Source organism: Thunnus thynnus, chromosome 6 (assembly GCF_963924715.1).
Source record: "Thunnus thynnus chromosome 6, fThuThy2.1, whole genome shotgun sequence".
NCBI classification, from domain to species: domain Eukaryota; kingdom Metazoa; phylum Chordata; class Actinopteri; order Scombriformes; family Scombridae; genus Thunnus; species Thunnus thynnus.
Window position 1 is genome coordinate 20,261,257 of NC_089522.1, and position 24,904 is coordinate 20,286,160.

At 39.0% G+C, this 24,904-nt stretch overlaps 1 protein-coding gene across 2 annotated transcripts; it reads right to left on the minus strand.

The window, feature by feature from the left end:
• Window positions 1-1,904: 1,904 nt before the first annotated feature.
• Window positions 1,905-24,062, minus strand: slc9a8 (solute carrier family 9 member 8). 2 transcript variants are annotated; one of them, XR_010928689.1, is made up of 17 exons: window positions 23,715-24,062; window positions 22,797-22,978; window positions 21,328-21,408; window positions 20,098-20,156; window positions 15,027-15,110; window positions 14,217-14,318; window positions 13,925-13,959; window positions 9,797-9,940; window positions 7,169-7,310; window positions 6,969-7,074; window positions 6,750-6,866; window positions 6,579-6,661; window positions 6,365-6,476; window positions 4,829-5,049; window positions 3,982-4,128; window positions 2,823-3,251; window positions 1,905-2,789 (listed from the first exon to the last, which is right to left on the minus strand). XR_010928689.1 is itself a non-coding variant. In XM_067592458.1 (16 exons), exons 1-16 carry the CDS (start codon window positions 23,951-23,953, stop codon window positions 3,138-3,140), a joined length of 1,968 nt encoding a protein of 655 aa, XP_067448559.1. In that variant the 5' UTR covers window positions 23,954-24,062; the 3' UTR covers window positions 1,905-3,137. The 2 variants fall into 2 exon arrangements, 1 of the variants encoding a protein (XP_067448559.1); XM_067592458.1 differs by having other exon boundaries at window positions 1,905-3,251.
• Between the last annotated feature and the right edge of the window lie 842 nt (window positions 24,063-24,904).

The following is a 24,904-nucleotide window of genomic DNA, read 5'->3' on the forward strand; positions in this document are numbered from 1 at the left end:
AGTTCACCATAGACAGTGACAGAGTTCAGGAAGTACAATTAGTTCCAGTGGAATTATGTATAATATACAGTGGAGGGGTACTTGGGCACAATGGGTAATGAAAAGTAAATACTAAGTAAGCAAATAATGTAACACTGTCATCCACTGTTACGTTGTATTATTTTTTATGGAGCAATGTTGTGGATTTAGACCCCCCCTACTGGTTGTAAACTCTTATTACAAAAATGTAAGAAGGCAAATTCACTCTTTGAATATAATCTTTGAATAGCCTATAATTTCGTCAAATTATTGCACATATTTAACACAAAGTGCATCATAAAAACAAGAGAAAAAGCTAAACAATATTTAAAGCAAAGGCCTCTTTATGTATTCAAACAGTTTTTAGAGACTGATGTCTCATCAATATGACCTGGTTAGAGGTGGTAATATGACACTGTCTGTAGTGGAAGCAGCTGAATTTTTCAATTAACTGATGTTCAGATTAAAAATGTTTTCATGCCTTACAGAGTGGCAAAGCATGCATTAGAGTCTACTCACCTTACATAGACTTGCTCGCTCCTGATCCAATGTGGAGCCAACATTAATTACACTGCTGACTTGGACATTGTGATATGATTTCTTCCTCTCGTTTAACACTGTTGTCTTCTCATCAATATGCCTAATGAGATCCCATGAGACGTTTCAAGGGGACATCAGTCTGGTGTTCCTCATGGTTGGACACATGAGCTTTGCCTGCAGGTTAACAGGATATTGTCCCCAGCAAGACCACACTTTAACCTTTTTATGTATTCTAATTATACTAAGGACTGGTCTGGCTCCCTGTCTAGTCGAGGCCCACTACAATCTTCACTTCCCAATCTACGGACTAATTAGCACATGCTGCTTATGAAACGACTAGTGAAAGGGAACTCCAGTGGCATAATGCAATTATCACTGAATTATTTATTGAAATATGGAAATGTTGTCCTAAACATCTTTTCATAAGATATATGAGGTGTTGAAGGTCACACTGAGGTTTGTTTTTTGTTTTTGTACATTTTCCCTGGTGATTTCAGTATCTTATTGCATTAGCGGTGAATTAAGAAATCACTATGAACTACTACTACTAACAGCAAATATATAAAATAAATAACACTCCCTTGTGTAGCAGCCAATAAAATAAATATATTTTTACCCATACCACAAAATACCTGCCATGTATTTTTTGGTGTTTCTTATATTTCAGTATTTTCTCGCCATACTCAAGTGCTTTTATCTACTATGTCCTATTGTAACTGAAATATGAGAATGTTTTCCCAAATATCTTCTCAAGTCTTAAGTCATAAAATCTTAAAGATACATGAGGTTTTGAAGGTGGCATTGAGAGGTTTTGTTTTGTTTTGTGAGAATTTTGCACATTTTTCCCCAATGATGAAAGTATCTTGTTCTATAAGGGGCGTGCTAAGAAATTTCTACCCATACCACAAAATATCTGCAGTGTATTTTTGGATATTTCTAATATTTCACAATTTTCTCTCCATACTTCAGTGCTTTTATGTGGTTTGGCATACTTTAAAATGTTCTACATTGAGTCCAAGTACTTGTATATTTATAAGATTAGACTTATTTGTTTAACTGATTTTCAGTTTTTCCTCTTTACTATACGCTATTCCAATACACTTCCAAATTAGCTTTATCAAAAATATATTACAGTAATTCATGTACTCCTTTATAAGTCCTCCAATGTTGGAAGTGATTTAAAGACTGCAGGACCCAGATCCTAAATGTATACTACTGTCTCCTTCACAGAGATCTCAAAAAGTAGGACCTATTTAATGTTTTACAATTCATTTCTGGAAATTAGCAAAAAGACAAAAGAATCTTTTGGAGGTGAAGCTCATGAATGTAGCAGTCGATACAACATATAGGGTATTGATATGATTTATTATAGATTTTCTTTTTAGAATCCTGCTGTGCTCATAGAGCTCGTATAAAAGCCTTTATCCCCAAAACGGCACATAAACATTTGATAAATAAATAGAAAAAAAATACATAGACAACCACAAGACATTATTCCTAGTTAATCACACATTCATTGGTGTCTATCTTCATTAGAAACCCATAGCGAAAAACCACAACAGCAACATTTCCAAGTTATACACAGTGTAGTGGCAGGATCCTTGCCAGGGAATGAAAATAAACACAGAAAAGTTCATTTCTGGGAATCAAACTGTAGACATTCTCAGAAATAAAAGCATTTTCCAACTTCCTTGAGCGTTATTATTCTCCTGTAAGCTAGGTGTTTGAATGTTTTGAAAATGATTAGTTTTGCCCAACAAGTTTCACTAGTTTTAACACTCCCATATTTCTCTTTGTTGCCTTGTAGCTGGAAGGTGCAGTAGTAGCTCATACGTCACTTTTTGTATTTTATTGTCATTAAATATGTATGTATATATGTTTTTTATACATAACCTGTGAATCATCAATGGGGTGCATACAAACATGGAAACCCAGAGAGAATTAAATCTAAATTAACAGTTCAAAGCAGCGATCTGCAGCTTTTTACAATTTCCACTTTTAAAACGGAGCCTGACAATTTGTTGCATCATTCCCCTGAAACAAAGTAAAACTTCAAGCTAGTGCCACACAGCAATGAACAATACAAACGTGAAAAGGTGCTCTAGTATTGCTTTACATAGAAAATTTCCCTCCAAGCTTCCTTTCAGATCAAACATTTATAAATGAAACACATGGGAAAGGTTTTCAGGATCAACCAACTTTCTCATGTGCTGCTCAAACAGATTAGTGACCTGGCTCACAAACTTTTTTGTTTAGCTAGTAACAATATGGCATTCATATGGCGGAACGTCATTTTTCACATATTTGTTTTCCTCTCATCCAGTTTTTCTGAGGTTCCTCTGATTTTACACGTTCCAGCAGAGTGGGCACTGACTGAGACTCTTCTGTCACATAAATTTGGTGGCAGGTGAACAAACAAGGAGTGCATGTGACTGACACTGAAAAGAGTGCTTGTCTTCTGTCTCTAACACACACACACACTCTTTCTCTCTATCTCTCACACACACACACACTCCCTCAATCCAGGACACACAATGTCCATTCATTGTTTTCTTATGAACTGAAAGTGTTTGTTCAGTTCACAGAAGTTCCGCTTCATCCTCATCATCCTCTGAGCCTGAGGGCCCCTGGCGAACTTCTTCGTACCACTTGTTGGTTAGGGTTTTCATCTGGATCCGGCCATGTAATAGGTCCTGTTAGACACACATTACATACAGAACTTCAGCGCATATAAGAATGAACACAGAAATATTCACTTGAACAGTCAGAGGGGAGGACAAAATAACACATCTTACAATACAACAGCCCTGGAGAAAAATCCAATTTGCTGAATCTCTTGACGCTCTGTTTATGTTACGAGGTTTTGATTTAACATAAATTATCTTGTTGAGTTTCTTTTTGGCAGAGCTCGAAACTTTCCACTTTGTCAAATTACATACTTTTACACTGTTTATCACAATTAAACTGGCTGCTACACAAGGGAGTGTTGTTGAGCTGACTAACAATTGGCACTATGTGTCTCCTTCAACAGAATTAGCACAAGCTACAAAAAGCCACTTGACAAGATAATTGCTACATTTGCAAAACTAGAAACTAAATTATGAGAGAACTGAATCACTGCATCTGACAATCCAAACAAAAATCTATGAGCTTCGATTAAATCGCTATTTACTGCAGGGTTGTTGTACTATGAGACAATTCTGCTTGTTCCCTCTTCTGTTAATACTCTAGCCTGCAAACAGGCATCATACACACAAACGTGTACGCATACACTATACAAAAACAGGGCATCAAATACACAAATTGAGTGCAAACCAATATGCCTTGAAAACAATGAAATATGTTTAAGCGATTGTGGGTAATATCATGCGGCCTCCCAGGTGACACAAAAGATTTCTGTCTCTCTCTCTCTCTCTCTCTTACCTCTTGTGTGAGCCTCCGAGTGAAGAAGGGGTTAAGGTACTTAGCATCAAGCCACATAAAGCCCTTCAGATCCTGTCTCTGGTAGATCTGAGCCTCATATTCCTCCTCTGTCAGCTCCGACAGGTGCTCCGACTCAATAGTATTACCCTGTAGAGAAAAGATAAATAGATAGAAAGAAATTAAAGAAGAGGGGCCAACAAATGAGGCAGAGGTGAAAATGATGGAGAAGAAGGTGAGTGCAGGGGGGAAAAAAAAGTCAAAATGACAGGACAGCAGTGATGGTGCTCCCAGTGTGGAGGAAGATGAGGGAGGAAGAGCAGAGAGAGGAAATTATATCCAAGAGGGCATTAGAGGAAAAAATGGAAGGTCAATAGATCTAGTAGCTGGCACCCCTGGGTGTAACACTGAGCTTCAAAAGACATCAAACATGCAAATACTGCACACACAAGACATTCAAAACACATGCCACAACCCAGCAATGACCTCAGCGGTAGGATGTACTTCAAAAGAATGACCCATTATCTAGAGCTGGAGCTAACTGAGTAAACTGAAATATTAAACACAGTGGCTTGTATTCTGGTGTGTCAGGGAAATTGTATTAATGCCAAAAGTTAGGGTTTATTTGTACTTGTAAGTGTGTGATGAGAGTAGTTTGCTCCCCGCTGAGCTAGTGTCCTTCATGCAAACCGCAATCAACCCTTTGATGTTTTTCCCTCTGAAGAGAAGAGTAAAAGTCTGACGGCAGCTAGTATCTACACAGCCAACAAACTGTGTGTGTGTGTGTGTGTGTGTGTGTGTGTGTGTGTGTGTGCAGATCTAAGTGAAATCAAAACACTTCATTCATTACCATTTTCTCTGTCTTGCTGAGATTGATGTCTTTTTTGTTCTTCCGCCGTGACTGGCTCTCCTCAATGTCCATGATGCGGATGAGTGGCATGGTCCCGCCTCCCATGAGGAGGATGGTAAAAAGCACAATGATGATGGTGGTGGTGCCAATTAGCTGGCGCTTCTCAATGGGTTCCAGGCCCAAATGAAGGCTCAAAGCGTAGGGGATAGCTCCTCGCAAGCCTACCAGACGGAGGAAAGAAACAGTCAAACTGCTACCTATGTGAGAACAAATTATCTTTTCATCCTCATAAAAATACATGATAAATATTATTCTTATTCTACTATTATCTTAACTGTTCTTTCTTTCTATTTACAGGTTGGTCAGCAATGCAGTTTATAAATTAACTCAGAGGTTAATGTGTAGCAGCACCGTGGGACAATTTTGTTGAGCTGACGCTGGACCGAGATGGAACATGCACCTGTTTTTCTACTTGCGTTGTTGTTGAAAAGGCCTGCTGCGAGCTGGTGATAAAACTATTCAGGTGGTTCAAAATGCTGCAGCTAAAATTTTCACTAAAACAAGAAAATTCAACCATATTAAATAAATTTTAGCTTCCCTTCATTGATTCCCTATTTACGTTAGATCTGACTTGTCGACCTGTCGAGCCCCCTTTCTCTGGAATAATCTTCCTGCTGACATCGAACAGTCTGACTCTGTTGAGTCCTTTAGATCTAAACTTAAAGCTCATCTTTTTGCTTTCAATTCTAATTAGTTGCTTATTGTTTGATAACTTCAAGCTCTTCTACCTGTTACTATGAATCGCCTGGCAGGTCTCAGTCTCACTGAATTTATGAAGCCTTACCAAGTCCGTGTCTGTCCGACTGCAAGATTACTGTAAACTTTCTGCTAACCATTGAGCATCCTAGCTGTGTGCCTATCTCTCTCTCTCTCTGTTCTTCTCCCTCTCTGTACTGGACCACCGGCCATCCTGGGATCGCCCTCTCTCCCTTAGCTGTTGATGCCTCATTTCTAGATGCTTTGGATCTGGATCTTCGTCCTCCAGGAGACTCCACCTCACCTCCTGTCTCTGTCTTTCCCTTGTTTGTGCATGGTTTTCTTCTCTCTCTTTCATATGTGTGAATGGTGTGCCTGAGTTTTACCTCTTGTCCGTATTTGTATGAGGTTTCTTTTTTTCCCTTTTATTTATGATTTGTGATATTGGGCTAAATACATTAAATTGACTTGACTTGAGAACTGCCAAGCAGTTTTTGATTTTTTCAGAATAATAAACTTTGAATGAGAACACATTCTGTATGGGCTGGCCGCTTGCTCGCACTCTGCTTGAGCTAGATGCCAAAGCCATATCAAGGTAAACCCCAAACGACCCACTGCCAATTGGGATTTTCTGTCTTGTCATTATTTTGTAAACACTGTAATGTTGGTGTAATCATCCTCAGGCTCTGAGGATGATGAGGCAATGACAGCCAAGACACTATTAAGGGCCAACTCCCTGTTTTTCTTGTAACACACACAAGGTTCACTGTGTCATCTCACCGCTAAACCACATGATGAACATCATCTTAGGTGTGATCTTGTGGTCTCTGAAAAAGTTCAGTAGGAATGACAGAGGGAAGATGTTCACGGCGCGGCCGAGAAGAACAAGGACCTGCAGAGAGAACAGCAGCTGTCAGACTGACAATGATGGGAAGGACCAAAAACACCAGGAATGTGGTTAAATTGGCGTCAATACTCAGATAACTTCACTTACTATGCACCAGATGACAAAGGATATTTCAAAGTTATGAGGGAAGCTGAAGATGGAGAGACCAAGGAAGGCAAACACACATGTTTCTGAAGAGAAAAGTTAAAAATAATGTTCAGTACACCTGTTTAATTAGAACAGACAGGAAATTGAGTGGATAGGAGGAAATTTACTGACCACACATGAAGGCCATGGTGCGCAGTGTCTGCTGCATGAGGATCTGGGTGACAGGAGACAAGTTGTGATGGGTGTAGTGAGACATCACAATTCCCGCAAACAGGATGGACATAATACCTGTAGGTGGAGAGAAACAGGTGGGATTAAAAAAAATGATGGTGGTTTACAAAAAATTATACATACAAAATTCTTGTCAGTCAGGCACAAGTGTGCACCTACCAGACAATTTGATGCCCTCTGCCAGGCCATAAGGCAGGTACGCAAAGATGATCATCATGCCAAACTCCAGTGAAGGAGTCTTCCTCAAGTCAAAGTGTTTAAGAAACTGGTCAGTGAGTTAAGGAATTTAAATGCTGTAAGACTTAAAAGCTAACACAGGAATATAAATTCACAGAGACACAAACACAAAGTCTGGATACAAGAGCCGAGATGAGTCCAGTGAGGGTTCCCAGAGCAGCAGAACCAAAAAACATTTTGAGGAAATAACCCAACGCTTGCACAAAAGTCTCCCAGCCTGTTACCATGGAGTTGTCTGAGCGGGAAAAGAAGCCCTCTGCTGTGCTGAAAGACCAAAGAAAAAAAGAGGAAAATTACTAATACAGCCACAATATCACTTGTAATACCTCCATCTCACATTAGAGGGCAGAGTCACTCCACCGTTTGATCCTACAAACTTGAATCTGAGCTTGTTAGGATTTGGGTGTATACACAGTTTGTAATCCCACCAACAAAAGAAACCTTTAGCCAAACAGAGGTCAGCTGTATCATATCATCCCTTAAATGACTTAACAGGAGTAGTAATTTGAAGGAATTTATTGTGACATTTTGCCAGACACAGAATGTATCTGGTTACTATCTAAACCACAATAATGAGTTTTTCAATGTCAAATGTAAGTTTTATTACATCTTCAATAGTAGTGTCACTTTAAAGCATATCTACAACCCAAACCATAAAGCAACAATAAACTATAATGACATTAATGCTCTACAACATCTGTGAGGTTTCTCAACAAATACAGCTGTCATTCCAGTCAGCTACCAAAGTCTCCCATTTGATTTATTCTTAAAACTTAAATTTTATTGTGTGAGAAGGATTTATCATCAAATTTGCATATGAAAAATATCACTTTGGATGTTTTATTATTATGATGTGGTTGTGACACCACTGTGACTGTTTAAATCCTTTTTATAATTAATAATTATCCAGACAAACAGCGAGACAACACAATGTACTTAATAATCTGACTGGGATGATTATTAACAAGCTCCCAGGCGGAAGCGATAGCTGCATGGCAGTAATGAAAGACTGGGCCAAATTGTAAAGTAGTATTCTAAGAAAGCCAGGGGACGAGGTGCTAACAACAAGCAAACTGCCAGGGCTGTTCAACCTATCTATTATTCATGCGTTCATTTACTCTACGGGGGTATGCAGACACTTGAGATCACTTTGCACATTTAGCTGGTTGTGAGTAGGAGAGATAAGGCAGCATAAAGTGAGTACAGAGACAGTAGATAGGATGACACAGATGCATACAGTACAAACAAGGGAATCCTGCCAACTGTACTGTTTGCGTCATACTTGTCCATCAGGATTTTGTTTTTGTGTTGTTTGTCGACAGAGTACAATCTTGATAAACAATTCTGGGAGTGTGATACTCTAAATAGACTATCCTCTATGTCTGCAAAAAGTGTCATTACACTTGTACCGGAACACATGGGCATAAAAGGGACCTTTTTTTGGTCTCATTACTGGAAACCTGACTTTCTGGTTTGAAACATATCTGCAACACATTCATAAGATAAGAGTCCTAGCTATTGGACATTACATTTAAGAGAATTTGACAAAAATGTACCCACATCCTCTGTTGATGAAACCAATAAAATAGGTCACTGGTTATATTCTCCTCCTCACTTCCTGTACACAGCGTAGTCAACAAATGGCAGGTGGGGTTCAAAGGTTGGAAAATGTCTGACTACACTTCCGCTGACATTTACAATGGTGGCAAACTGCGACACTGCTACTTTTACTGCATCAAGTAAGATAATTGAACCCTGAGGGTAATTTAAGTCCTCATAGCAGCAAATTATAAAATAAATATAGCCACACGCGGCTATTCGCAGGTTCAAATCTTTTTGCGCTCAACTGCAAGAAGCAGCTCAATTGGCCAAAATTAGAGCTGTGAACAATAAGAAGCAGTTTTCAAACGTCACAAAGTTTCACAGCTAGTTTAATTCTGTTTAAAGAAGGAGTGAGACCAATGACATACTTGTTTCACCATCACAAAGCCTGCAGGACTTGAATAATTGCGCACTCAAAGTTCCACCATTTGTCCCCCCTTCATCAGATTTGAATGAAACTCGGTGTGTAAGTTCAGGACATAGTGCAGGACGTCTCCAGTGAGTTTAATCAGGATAACTCAAAGGCAATTTTAGTATGTGATAGGCCATGCCCACTTACACCGATCAATATGGCGCTTCAGATTTTAATTAATACTCGCCCCAAGAGCATACACACCAGCTGGACTTGTGCGTCAAATTTCAAGTCAGTCGGACTTATGGTGTGAGGGGCGTAGCCTTTTGAAAATTGAATTTTTGAGCATTAATTACAGCGCCACCATCTGGCGGATTGGGCTCATATTTCTTGTGACACAAGCACATCATTTCCAGTTATTGTGCCAAGTTTCATGGTTTTAGCCCGTTCCAGCTCATGGCATTTTAAGCTGCATTGGGAGACAAATAATGACGATAAACCGGCACAAACTAAAAATCTAACTCACTGAATAGAGCTGACAAACGTATGTTGATGCCTCACAGATGCATCTTAGCCTTCTTCCACAAATGACATTTAATATGCATGTATCTATGACTTTGGGAGTGTGTCTGTGTACGGCACTCTACATCTGAGCCTTTCATAACATCTGCAGCTGACATTATCTTTACAGTTGCTTTGGTGAAAAGCTGTGTAAACATCACACATGGGCAAATGTTATATGCCACTGTGTGCCCTAGAGAGTAAACACACCACGAGGGAGTGGATAAAGACTTACTTGGTAAGGACAATAGAGACAGCGTCGTTGAGGATGCTCTCACCAAACACCAACATGTTGAGGACCGGGTCCACGTTGAGGGCGTTAAAGATGGCGATGGTAGCGACAGGGTCCACAGCTGAGATCAGCGAGCCAAAGGCAAAGCTACAGCAGGGCAGAAGGGAGTGAGACTGAGTGGAGGGTAACAGTGAAACTGTGGTCAAAAGACACTTCTACTGGGATGAATGCAACTTAACGTACTTAAAAAGATATAAGCCAAAAAAGACATTTAATTTGTGTATGTCTGACTGTCTGAAGGAGGCAGACAGAAAATGCATTAAAAACACACTCACTCACTAGAGTAGTTAAAATACTGTTTTGAAAGAAAAATAAATAAAATTGCGGAGAATCTGCAAGGGGGGAAATGGGTGGATAGATATAATATGTGTTGGACCAAGAAGTCCTAAGGAAAAAAAAGAAAAAATAAACGGACACATTGTGGGATTTTCCCTACCAAAATCTTATCAATTCTAATCAGTGTCTTGTGTCCTGAATTCCCCCAAAATGTCATTAAAATCTGTTCAGCAGTTTTTGAGATATCCTGCAAACTAACACACAAAAAGACAAATGGGGCTGAAAACATATCCTCCTTGCTGAAGGTAATGAATAGGCAAAAGCCCTGAGTGATCTCAGGACACATGCACACTCACGCTGACTGTGCAACAACAACAAGGACGCACACTTCTGCGCAACAATAATCCTGAGCTTCTCTTAAAAAAACATATGGGTGTGGAGTCGCAAACTGCTTGTGTGTCAGTGATCGCTGGCACCTGGATTGTCTTACTGTTTGGAACTTCCTAATGGATATTAATAAGTTTATTTATATAGCACCTTTCAAGAGGAGACTTCACAAAATGCTTTACAATAAAAACAACAGCAACAGACATCAAATGCAGACATCCAGTTAAAAACACAAGGCAAAAACAGACATAAACAAAAGCAAGTCCAACCAAATTTGGTTTCAAGCTGCTTTTTAAAAGGTGTCCAAAGAGCTTAAGTCTAATGGGAGAGAGTTCCAAAGTTTAGGAGCTACAACCTCAAAAGCACAGTCTCCTTTTGTCTTAAGCCTCGAACAAGGGACAACCAACAAACCCTGATCCAAGGACCTCAGATTCCTACTCATATTATATGGCTGCAGTAGCTCCTTAATGTAGGCAAGTGCCTGACTATGCAAGGCTCTCAATGTGATTACAAGGATCTTGAACTGGATTCTGAATTTGATGAGAAGCCAGTGTAAAGACATCAGGATTGGTGTTATATGAGACCTTTTGGGGTCCTTGAACCACTTATCACTTGTAAGCAATGCAAGGATATCTTGCTAAGACAGGTGAAAAGGGAATTGCAATAATCAAGATGGGAGGAAATGAATGCATGTATAGTTATCTCTATCTCAGCTCTGGACACAACGGGCCTGAGTTTAGCAATATTTCTAAGTTAGTAGAAACAGAAGTGAACCAAGCAATTTACATGGAGGGTAGGTTCAACAGAAGAAGAAAAAGAGCCAAGTCACCTTCCGGACAACCATTTTTTCCTAAGACTCTAGCTATAAAAGGTAACATAGTTTTTTGAGAAGTAGTTGAACAGCGGCTTGTTTGAAACAAGCTGGGACATGACCAGATGTCAATGAGTTATTGATTATAGAGATCTCTCAGAATATTCGGAGATATTATGAGATATACTCAGAAGTTTCTGGGGGCTTCGTTCTTTCACATTTCACAGTAGTGTTGAAAGATGAAGGTGTTGGTGGGTGGTGGCACTATGAAATACTATTGTCAAATTTCCACTAACGTCATCTTTGACAGAAATAGTGCTATTTATGTGGAAAAACCTACAATTACAGAAACGATATACCTACAGGTTTGGAGAGATTCTTTGTAATTCTTATACAGGGATGCAAGAAACATACTAAAAACATTTGCATATGAAAAATATCACTTTGGATGTTTTATTATTATGATGTGGTTGTGACACGGACATCCAGTTAAAAACACAAGGCAAAAACAGACATAAACAAAAGCAAGTCCAACCAAATTTGGTCTCAAGCTGCTTTTTAAAAGGTGTCCAAAGAGCTTAAGTCTAATGGGAGAGAGTTCCAAAGTTTAGGAGCTACAACCTCAAAAGCACAGTCTCCTTTTGTCTTAAGCCTCGAACAAGGGACAACCAACAAACCCTGATCCAAGGACCTCAGATTCCTACTCATATTATATGGCTGCAGTAGCTCCTTAATGTAGGCAAGTGCCTGACTATGCAAGGCTCTCAATGTGATTACAAGGATCTTGAACTGGATTCTGAATTTGATGAGAAGCCAGTGTAAAGACATCAGGATTGGTGTTATATGAGACCTTTTGGGGTCCTTGAACCACTTATCACTTGTAAGCAATGCAAGGATATCTTGCTAAGACAGGTGAAAAGGGAATTGCAATAATCAAGATGGGAGGAAATGAATGCATGTATAGTTATCTCTATCTCAGCTCTGGACACAACGGGCCTGAGTTTAGCAATATTTCTAAGTTAGTAGAAACAGAAGTGAACCAAGCAATTTACATGGAGGGTAGGTTCAACAGAAGAAGAAAAAGAGCCAAGTCACCTTCCGGACAACCATTTTTTCCTAAGACTCTAGCTATAAAAGGTAACATAGTTTTTTGAGAAGTAGTTGAACAGCGGCTTGTTTGAAACAAGCTGGGACATGACCAGAGGTCAATGAGTTATTGATTATAGAGATCTCTCAGAATATTCGGAGATATTATGAGATATACTCAGAAGTTTCTGGGGGCTTCGTTCTTTCACATTTCACAGTAGTGTTGAAAGCTGAAGGTGTTGGTGGGTGGTGGCACTATGAAATACTATTGTCAAATTTCCACTGACGTCATCTTTGACAGAAATAGTGCTATTTATGTGGAAAAACCTACAATTACAGAAACGATATACCTACAGGTTTGGAGAGATTCTTTGTAATTCTTATACAGGGATGCAAGAAACATACTAAAAACATTTGCATATGAAAAATATCACTTTGGATGTTTTATTATTATGATGTGGTTGTGACACGGACATCCAGTTAAAAACACAAGGCAAAAACAGACATAAACAAAAGCAAGTCCAACCAAATTTGGTCTCAAGCTGCTTTTTAAAAGGTGTCCAAAGAGCTTAAGTCTAATGGGAGAGAGTTCCAAAGTTTAGGAGCTACAACCTCAAAAGCACAGTCTCCTTTTGTCTTAAGCCTCGAACAAGGGACAACCAACAAACCCTGATCCAAGGACCTCAGATTCCTACTCATATTATATGGCTGCAGTAGCTCCTTAATGTAGGCAAGTGCCTGACTATGCAAGGCTCTCAATGTGATTACAAGGATCTTGAACTGGATTCTGAATTTGATGAGAAGCCAGTGTAAAGACATCAGGATTGGTGTTATATGAGACCTTTTGGGGTCCTTGAACCACTTATCACTTGTAAGCAATGCAAGGATATCTTGCTAAGACAGGTGAAAAGGGAATTGCAATAATCAAGATGGGAGGAAATGAATGCATGTATAGTTATCTCTATCTCAGCTCTGGACACAACGGGCCTGAGTTTAGCAATATTTCTAAGTTAGTAGAAACAGAAGTGAACCAAGCAATTTACATGGAGGGTAGGTTCAACAGAAGAAGAAAAAGAGCCAAGTCACCTTCCGGACAACCATTTTTTCCTAAGACTCTAGCTATAAAAGGTAACATAGTTTTTTGAGAAGTAGTTGAACAGCGGCTTGTTTGAAACAAGCTGGGACATGACCAGATGTCAATGAGTTATTGATTATAGAGATCTCTCAGAATATTCGGAGATATTATGAGATATACTCAGAAGTTTCTGGGGGCTTCGTTCTTTCAAATTTCACAGTAGTGTTGAAAGCTGAAGGTGTTGGTGGGTGGTGGCACTATGAAATACTATTGTCAAATTTCCACTGACATCATCTTTGACAGAAATAGTGCTATATATGTGGAAAAACCTACAATTACAGAAACGATATACCTACAGGTTTGGAGAGATTCTTTGTAATTCTTATACAGGGATGCAAGAAACATACTAATGCTGATTACAGTGACTAACACTCACCTATCAGTCATGGTCATTTTATAGATCACATCAGCCTGAGAAGAAAAAGAAAAAAAAACACACCAAAACCATGACACATTGTTAAAAGTTGCAACATAGATATCTGATCATGTCAACACGCATAGAGCAGGAAATATTCTGAACAAGGAAGAATACCGGTATTTGCGATTAATTGTACTTGTGTTGTAATACAAAGACAGTCAAATATTTCATCATATACAAGCACAAACCTTTCCATTGAACAGGCCCTGGCCATGTCAGACTTGTTGACAGATACTACTACAATCCTCACCTGCCCCAGGAAATAGATACCTCCTCCGACTATGAAGGCAGAGATAGCCGTGCCGATCACAGCAAAGAGGGTGATGGAGCCAATGTTCTGGAAGAAGTTACCCTGAACATACACGGAGACAGCTTAAGTATTCATAATCTTAGTAGCATGACATTTGAAGTTACATAGTGTTATGTAACATGTTGCCAGTATTAAAATGAGAAGTAGTCATCATTTCACTGTGGGTGATGAAACAGGATATATCTTAACCTTTTTTAACCCTGTTTGAGATTTCGGCAAATGAGGTCAGACGAAACAGGAAGCAGTTAATATCATTAAAGATAAAATGTGAGTCATCTTTTTGCATTTGTTGATTGATTTTAAACAATAGTTATAGTAATATATGATAATGCATGTAGATGGTAATACAGACTAGAACACATAAAAAACATAAATACAAATACTATTTAGCAATTCAAGGAAACATCAAAGCAGATCTGAGCTCCTTATGACTTTATGCTTTCATGTTATGGCCCATCTGAGGCATACAGTGAACTAACTATAGCGAGAGCCTGCTTACTAAAAAACATTTTACCAGATTATTATTTTTCTCTTTCTTTTGGTGACTTAGATTGTGGCTGATTCTTGTTTTGCACATTTGGAAATTAGTCACAAAACTGTTAGCAAACTGCTTTAGCATTAAATGCTGGTGTATGCTGGTGTCTACTTTTACTTTTAAGTGCATCACATTCACAATGTGCCTTAGTGTTAACTTTCAGCTAAAGATCTTGAGCTGTGTAAATTCATCTTCATGCACACATTCTGTAGTACCTTATGTAAGGAGTATCCAGATTCAAAGATGATGGGCGGCAGGAGCAAAAGGAAGAACATGTTGGGTCGGAACATTTCCTCCTCCTTTTAGAGAAAGACACATACAATCCACATTTAGAAGTGCATATAGGGGAAATGCAAAGTTCAGTCAGTGTGAAGCTGGCAGTACTTTCAGATTCAATACATTACAAATCACTAAATTTAAAAGAGGAATGTAGCCTATAAAGTACAGCAAACATGTTTCATTAGAAAAAATTATTTGTTAGCCGACTGGGTTGTTATACATTCTGTCACGTTTGGTCATCTTTAATGAATCTACAAATGATCTTTAATCCAAACATAATTCCCAATGCTAAACAGCACCATTATATTCAGTTAATGATAAAAAACTATGATTGTGATTATTACACAATCCTCAACAAATATCTCCCACCATTCATCTGACTGATGCAAGTCGGTTCAGTACTCATCAGCTGACTTAATACTTAGTCATGCAAGGGGAAAGGGTGAGGAGCGAGGCCATGCCTGAGCTATGAGAAATAGCCCTTCATCTGACAAAACATATTTGGATGTTTACTTCAGGATGACAAACACACACACATACACACATATCAGGTGCTACATGGGGGCGGGGGGGATGCCTGCCTGCCTGCCAGCCGATTCATGCAGGCATTCAAACATGACCACTGACAAGACTTACACACATGCTGTAAAAAGACACGTGAGTAAGTACATATGCTTTTTCTTTTTTTGTAAATCTCTGAGTCAAACACACACCCACACACACACACACAGAGTATCCCAGTGACCTTAGCTCTGATTATTTCAGCGATATAATGAAATCATTGTTGCTTCTCAGCTAAATGGGCCAGCCCAGATCAGGCGTAGGCAGCATGTGCCCATGCATTACGCTCTGGCTGCCAATGTGTCTGTGCATGATGCACCATGTGTTCTTGTATTAAAGTGTGTGTGTGTGTGTGTGTGTGTGTGTGTGTGCGTGTGTGTGTGTGTGTGTGTGTTCTGTGCATAATCTATGTTAGTAATGTAAAAGTCAATATACGGTATGCATTAGTGAATGCTCATAGGGAAGATCTATTTCTGGGCCGTGCCTGACACTACAGTTGTGTCAGTTCTCAGTCAGAAAGATCGAAGAGGGCAGGCCCATATTTACCCCATCCAGTCAACAATCTCTCTCATTGTATTATGGAAGCCAGTCTGGGCAGCTGGCTAGAGCCTCGACCCCAACAACCCCACAAGCAGACGGAGGATGACAATTACTTCCACATTTGATGTGGGTTTCCCTAAAAGTATGTATTTCTGTAAAAACTGCAGAGAAATGATTTGCTATAGTTTACCAATGATAGGTGAGATAAGAGCATGATCTACTTTCTTGACAAGAACAATTTTAATCTACAATTATATATTATTCGACATTTCACAGTATGAGCGCTAAAATTAACTGTTCAAAAGATCACAAAGAATAGTCCTGGCAATTAATCACAAAACAAGATGACATGACCAAATTCATATCTTCTCAGTTTATTATCTATTTTTTCCCATATAACCAAATATTCAGGATTAAGACACAGAAGAGGATGATGTCATAGGCAAATGAGATGAGACAACATTACATGACATTGTTTAATTTAAGACCTGTGGCTGACAAAATGATAACTTTGACTCATGATAAATTTGCCAACATCAACCTAGACTTTTCTGACTACAAGCTGTTACAAGTAGGTCAAGCATAGGAGTAGCCTGTTGAGGATAAATGCTGGAGTAAAAGGCTATGCTCTTGCATACTTTGCCTTATTATCTATTCAAATGGTAGGAAAAGCAGACCTAAAAAGAAATGCTCCCAGGTTACAACTTTTTCTTGACATTTATCTCAGGCAGAACTCTACCATGCAGGGAAGAAAGGTCAGGAATGAATATTAAGAAGGTATGCCGCATGCACTGCAATGAGACAACATTACAGCACATTGTTTAATTTATACATCTATAGCTGTACTCCTGCATGCATGCATGCATGCATGCATGCAGGAGTACAGCTATAGATGTCAGTGCATGCACAAGTTTCACTTCCACATATTATAAGGATGTCTGCTGGAGTGACTGAACAAGCAAAACACAGATGTTGCATACACACATCTACACAAACTTAAATAAGCAGATGTCTACAAGCTAGTAATTATGGGCTTAGACTCTAGCAACACTTGTAGTTTAAAGAGGACCTATTATGCCTTTCCTTGTTTTCAGTCATATATATGATGTTACGATGTCGGATGTTTATATTACACATGGCCATAAGTAATCCCTGTGAGCAAAAAGCACCTGAAGTTGTGCCAGAAATTTGTCAAACTTTTTCAGTCAATAAAAATGTCAGAAAATAATTTTTAAAAAATGCCCATTACAATTTCCCCAAGGCCCAGTGTGACATCTTCAGATTGGTTGTTGTGTTTAGCCAACAGTCCAAAACCTAAATATATTCAATTTAAGAAAAGCAGCAAATCAGCCCACTTGAGAAGCTGAAACTAGCAAATATTTGGTATTTCTGCTTGATAAATGACTCAAATGATCAATTAATTATTACATTTGTTGGTGGTTGATTTTCTGCTGATTGACTAATTGATTCTGCCCTAGACTTTAGGTCAAAATGCAATTGATTGCATTTCGTACTCCAACTTTCCTCCTGTTTTCAGGAGGAAAGTTGTGTACGGAGAAAGGGTAATGAGATTGCAGAAAGTCTGATATTGATAGACAGCAGAAAAATATATGTTGTAAGAGAAGGAAAGATGAAATGGATAAAACCAGAGAGCAGAAGATGGGCATACTCGGGGGAAGTGCTGAGACAGAGCTTGAACTAAATGAGAAAAGATGAATGCCAAAGATGAAGGGAGCACAGTTAAAAAAGGGTTGGGAGATAACAGAAAAATACGAGCAGGAATGATGGAGAGACCTTCATTCGGAGTACAGGCTCCCTAGAGGCTCCGCTTTGACACACAGTGACATCACCACATGGGAAAAAGACCCCTGAAACCACAATTAAAACTGCTCTCCCTGTGTCACTCTCTCTCCCCGGCGTGGGAGAGATCTATTAAAAGGATGCACTGCCCTTTGGGGCTTAAAAACACACCACTGTAGCCACTGAGGAAAAATGATGAGCCCAAAATTATTATCTGGAGTACACTGTAGATGCAAATATATTCGCCTATGTATCGCTCTCTGTGCTTTGCCTAAGAGACAAATTGCTGCAAGCATTTTACTACGTAGCAGCATGCTATTCCTTCTTCAATCTATGTCAGAGCACAGGGGAGAGATGGGCAGATGAGAGAAAGGGAAAAGCAGTGAACAGTACCAGAAAAGCACATAAGGGAGAAGCTTCTCTTCAGATGACTGGAGATAGAGGGGTTGGTAGTATAAAGCAAAGAAAACACATTGGTGGTAACTCAAAGCCAGTGATGACAGGATGCTGCTGCCTGAGGGGTTTCCACACTCTTGGTGGTTTGCAGGGCAGTGCTGGAAGCTTGCTAGATTAGCCAAGTGCGCCAGCTTTAGAAACATGCTAGTTGGAGGAGATAACACCAGCATTAAAGGTAGCTACAAGCACAAAGCTGCATCCAGTTCAAACCTGCAAAAGTGACTAAAAAAGAAACAGAGAGAGAGAGAGTCTGTGACTCCCAGTTTATCAGGGAGGACAGATGACTTCCATTAACTGTGATGGTAAAACATGGACCTTTAAGTAAGTGCACCGTATGCACAATTTCAAAAGACTTGCCGCTGAAAAAAACTGATTGTGACAAAAAGAATTTGCCACTGGCTGTGTTACTCACTGAACAGGTTTCATGGTCCATCCTACTCTTTGGGGCTCTCTCAAAAACAAATAGGTCAGACATAATGGGTTTGCATCATGGCCCGAGTCTTTTGAAGTCTCCGAGGGCCTATAAATCACTTAACATATCCATGCGCCTGCAAAAAAGCTGCTGCATATTACAGTGTAACTTTGTTACATTCTACTCAGACAGGTTTTATGAAGCTGTATAGTTGTAGTAGGCTATGAAGCCAATGTCTATAAAGAGGTCTGAAGTTACATGCAAACACAGAGATAGCAGTCTGGAGGTTCACAGCACAGTGGCAAAGGGGGGAAAGGGGCTCCAGGGGCTCTGGTTACTGGGGCCGATGACTCAGCAACACCCTAGGGCCCCCAGGCTAAAAAACAATGGGCCCCTGTGTGTAAGAAACATTGACACAACCTGTCCCTCTTTTCCTCCCTCCCCCTCACTCTGCATATCTCGCTCTCGCTCTCTCTCTCCCCCTCTTGTTCATTCGTTCTCTCCCTCGCTGGCAGAGGAAAAGGAATGTTAATTAAAGGCTGTGAGAACCAGGAGAATAAAAATGAGGGTTCATAGGGACACAGAGGGAAAGACAGCAAGCAAAGAACAGTGTTTGTCACCATGGACAAGTAACAGAGTAGAGAAGAAGAGATGAGATTTGTGACAAAGAGCAGCAAACAAGAAATGAATGGCTGAGCAAAAAGAAAGGCGCACAAAGAGAGATGAATAACTGCAGCACAGATATGACAGATGTTTATTGGGTTGGGGTAGAGTAGAGAGGGGGGTTTCTGGGGAATTTTCTATGGGATAAATTGCATCATACAAGAACATGGAAAAGTGGTTATACAGTCTGCTCTGCTTGATGCAGTATAGTTTCAACAAGCCAAAAGTTTAGTAATGCCAAAATTTGTCTCTGCCCCCTGTTCCAGTTAATATCAAGAATGTTGTGGGTGTAACTCTTATTAATGAATTTGAAACGAACACTTCAACTTCAAAATTCCAAGGGGTTACACTGAATGAGGTGCAATATCTACACAAAGCAGACCTGAACAAAATTTTGTTTGCGTGTGTGTGGAGGAATGTGGTTGTTTTGCTTAATGCTTAACAAACTAAAACCAAACCAAAGCACCTTCAACTGTGAATTGTGTGTTAATTGGGAACAAGATTTGCAGCCACTAAAGTATGGCCACAAGAGAAGGCGCTGCGGAGCAAGGTGTTAACAAGGATTCAAGCTTTACCTTCCAGTTGGCCAATTCCTGGAACTCAATGATCTTGATGAAGCCTCCCATTAGAATGCCTAGAAAGAGGAAGGAGACACGAAAAACAAAACCACTTTAAATATTTTACTATATCAAAATTTCAGTGCAACCAGAGTGCAGAGTGAGAGAGTGCAAACCTGAGGCAAAATGCTATTTTTGTGGTTAAAACAAATGGGAGTCTGGCAAATGTCCACCGTAATTCAGGGATAGATTATAAACAAAGAGTGTAAAAGGTCTATTGTCTTAGTTTTGTCTTTGAGAAAGTTCCCTTGGGCCTTAGCTCTCATGTTACACAGCCCAGCAAAACACATTAATTAAAAGAGCAAGGAGGAAAACACAAAAGACATATAAAGGGCAGAGAAAGAGATAGAGATAAGATGGAAAAATAAATTAAGTATGAGCATCAAAGCATTTAGTGAATATATAGGCAGATGGAAAAGGATAACACAGAGGAAGGCAGACAATGAGTAGATGGGCGAGAGGAAGGGATGAGGAAGGAAAAACAGTTCTTCCTGATTTGTAAGCAGAGTGTTATCTCTCCTTGGCAGAGTCCTGCCATGAACACTGAGACAAACTCCGTCTCATATGCAGTGCGTACGGGATGTGAGTGGAAAAGGCCCTCAGGGTCAAGATACCTTAGATGTGTGTCACTGAGTTTGAGTGAGTGTAACTGCACAAACATGTCAAGAGGGAGATACTGGAAGGCACCGCAGGAAGCTGCGTTAACCTAAAGTGACCTCATATAAGAAGCAAAACTTATCTCTGCAAAAAGGTGCAAGGCACTTCCTGCATTTTGGTTATCCTTTGCTTCTTAAACCATCTTAAAAGGTAAATATTTGACTAAGAGTAAAAACATTTTTGTGCAGTAACCTTTCACATGTCTAGATGTTTAAGTGACTGCTGTACTGACACAAATAGGCAAGAATGTTAGGAATTTACTACGACACACAACATATTTAAGAAAGCAAAAAAGGGAAGAGATGCCAGAGTAAAATATGTTAATCATGGGAACAGGTATTTTAGTTAGAGAGCTCAATTGAATTATTCATACATGCTCTAAAAAAAAAAAAAAAAAAAAAAAAAAAAGAGCAAAAATGGAGTATTCTGGGAAACTCTAAAATTAGTTTCAACAATAGTTTACTGTCCTCAAACAAGAACTCTTAAATAGAGAAACTTTGCAGAGCAACACGTCACATACAAATTACTCACCAAGCGACACAACAGCAACACTCTCTGGAAGAAAATGCAGCTTGAACTTGATAAGCAGGTGCACCAATATGATGCAGATACCTGGGGTTAAGTGGGGAGAGCAAAGACCACAGAATGAATATTCAGGACAGATACATCCATGTCCAGACCATCATGTCATACCAGCTCAGATCAGCCCAAAAATAGCCACCACATCATATAGTGTTAAGATCTTCTTTCTGGCTGCTGTCCTTCACTATAACCTACAATAGACCGGACTGGACGGAGATGTCCATGAAAAACATATCACCTAACTCTAATTTGATTTTCTCTCACTGCAAATCTTAATGGATACAACTCACACTTGAATGGACATCATATCAGTCTAATTATAAAAATATGTTGGACAAAAACACTTGCTTGACACACAGTAAATATGGCTACAAATCAGTTGCTTGGCATAAAAAAAAAAATCAGTTCTGAGACTGTACAATAACAGGTAATTGCCCACAATTAAAACATGAACTTTGCTTGTGACAGTACAATGAGCAACCATATATCAATATGCTTAATCTGCGCGTATGCATATTAGCATAATTATGATGACATATATAGGGGAAAATATGATGCAGCAAATTAGAATATCTATCATAAAACACAGTTTATGCAACACTGAAACGAGCAAAGGTCAGTTCATCAGAGCTGGTTTGTTTTTTCATAAGGGATTAGTAAACAAGCACAGATACTCAAACAGAGAAATGGTACACAGTGTTAATATGGTTTCAAGAAAGTGCTATGTAGGCCTAATGTGCCTTCTTAGTTCTTCTTGTATTCTTAGTTGTAATCTCACTAACTGACTCATATCCTCTTCAGTCAAACCACTGATAAGTTGATATTAACTATAGAAAACAAATATATGACTGTCTGCGCGTCTTCTCGTAGCCAATCAAATGTTTGTTACACTGAAATATTTGGTTCAAGACAAAATTAAGTGAATGAGTCTAATTGGTAACCTTATGCATGATTTATGTCATTTCCTTGGTCTGAGCCCTTACAGTTGTAAACATGTGACTTAACCTGCAGTGAACTAAAGTGCATAATGGGCACTTTGTGTGTCTGAAGAAGCACTTCATAGCATTACACATAATAATATGTAACCACATCCCTTCTGTTATCCACTTCCTTCATCCTGAATCACTGTCCACAGATTTGATTTAATGAAACACTTAAGTGGCTGTACATTTGTCCTCCATTATTAGCTGTATGAGGTCTAAGTTATGTATATTGGTTGAACCACAGTGATCATATTTCCAATTGTGGATATTTATTCCTCTCTATCCTGTAGGCTCTGAGGGACACTAGATTCTGCCTGGAAAACAAAGTGTGTGAAAGGTCTATGCTGACAGTAAACGATTTAACACCAAATGAGACAGAAAAGAGAGAGTCAGACAGATGTACTGTACAAAGACAGAGTAACAGAGACTACCAACCAATAACCAGCAGGCTAAAGAATATGGTCAATCCGCTGGACTGCTCTTCTTCTTGGGCTTTGACCCCTGTCTGCACAGGCAGAATGGGCTTAGGGGTTGGAGGTGCTGGGGTTGTCGGCTTGACAGTTGGTTTTGTAGAGTGGAGGGTCTCATTGGTGTAGTTGTCAGTGTCATTGGATTTGCTGCAAGGAGACAGTCAGGAGAAAAAGCATGTTTGTGTGAAGCATACGATCAAAACATAGATAGATAGATAGATTATGCTCTTGATAGATCACAAATGAAAGAATTCACATCATGTTATTTTTAAATCTCTGTTGAACAATACTGTGTCATTGTTGTTGAGCAGGGGTACATCACTTTTCATAACCACCTATTGCATATCTGGTAGATGTTACAGAATTTAGTTCACAACTGCTTTAATTATTATGCCTTTTAAGCCCTGACTAAAGGGATTCAAAGTCAGGGACATAAGAAAAGTATAGGCCTATATGTATGTATTTAGAGGTGATTAAGGCAGTTTTTAGCCATGTCAAGGCAAGGTAGTTCCCTAAAATGCTTTTAATCACCTCACCTGTTTGATTTTGTACCATTTTAAGTACTGCTTTTGCGATGTCTCTTTTAGATTAAGCTGCTGAGAAACCAATGTTAAGGTCACTATAACTTATTAATGTCAGTAAGAATTAAGTTATTACATGAGTTTGTGCCACAATAAAAGACAAATATATGCAATACTTTTTTCTGTATTGAAAATGGAGATCAACAATTAATGTCAAGCTATTGTAACATTGGTTAACTTTTTGCATTATATTGGAAACCTGTTTAGTAACAATTTGAGTGCTAGCTAGCTAGCTAGCTTGCTAGATTGGGCTAAATTACTCCAAAGAAAGAGTACTGAAATCAATATTTATTTGCTCAAACCTGACAGACTGTCCATCCCTCTGCTGGTCGTTTAAATCGGGCCCATCTACATTTTTATGTTGTGTTAATTTTCGATCGTTTACAGCCGGAGTAGTATCCTTATGGTTCACATTTCCTCCGTCGACATCTCTCTCAATCAGGTCCAACGAGTTTTCGCTCTCAACTCGCTCTGGCACGCATTTATTTACAAATAACAGCAATAAGGACAGCAACAAAACTTTGCAGCTAACGCCTTTCATTCTCAAACAAGCTGGTTTAAATCCGAAAGCGACGTTTTGTGATAAAAAATCACTGGCAGTTCCATGTCGACATGTATGTGTTGACGTCACTACTCCACTTCCTGCTTAAGCTTTTGTTGGGAGTTGTAGTCTTAATGTTAAAATGACGACGAGGACAGCAGAACGTGATTTGATGCAGCAGTAGTTGAAAATATGTATCTGGTTTTGTTACAGAGAATATGATTACACTTTCAATAATATAAATACAGAGTCGAGTGTCGATGATTCGCAATAATTCTTGTATACTCAATTTCCCATGAGCCATTGTAATGTAGCGTCAGCCGTCCGCTCACTGGTTCACAGTTATTGTAGTTTTAATGTAGCCTGCAGCTGCAAATTAGGCCACCTGTAGATGTAAGAAACACTAAAAACACCTGCAACTTAGTAGAGTCACAGCCTACTACCTTCGTGCAAAGGGAGGCATTCATAGCTTATTTTTAAAAGTAATGTAATTAAAATGAGTGATAATATAAAAATGAATAAAATTAAAAACTATGTAAAAAAAAAATCGGCCTGCTGATGATCATCTGCGTATACGGATTAATGAAAATCGCAAATAAGCTTTTAAAGGGCCTCACAACCTGAGCTGAGCTATTTATGAAAAAGATTTCAGAGATTTTAAACCACAAGTAAGATATTTGTGGGGAAAATGTAAAAAAAAAAAAAAAAAAAAAAAAAAGGTAGTCCCAGATTCCACCCAAAATCTTACACTTTTGGTCGGTCGATTAGGACAGTAGGACATGTAAGTTATAGCCTACCTTAGCCTTTTCCTAAATGTCATACACAATAATAGGTAGGCCTAAACCCATATATCAAAATCCTATAAATTGTTAAATTGGTCATTTTAGAGTTGTAGATTCACCTTTGTGATCATTTTGGATGAATAACATTTAATCTACCTGCAGTAATAAT

Excerpts from the sequence above, each read along its gene's own strand:
- slc9a8 (XM_067592458.1), bottom strand. The coding sequence starts at position 23,953 with ATGAAAGGCGTTAGCTGCAAAGTTTTGTTGCTGTCCTTATTGCTGTTA. Across the intron at positions 7,311-9,796 it reads GTCTCTATTGTCCTTACCAA|CACAGCAGAGGGCTTCTTTT; the intron begins GTAAGTCTTTAT and ends TTGGTCTTTCAG. Across the intron at positions 3,252-3,981 it reads CTCGGAGGCTCACACAAGAG|GACCTATTACATGGCCGGAT; the intron begins GTAAGAGAGAGA and ends TGTGTCTAACAG.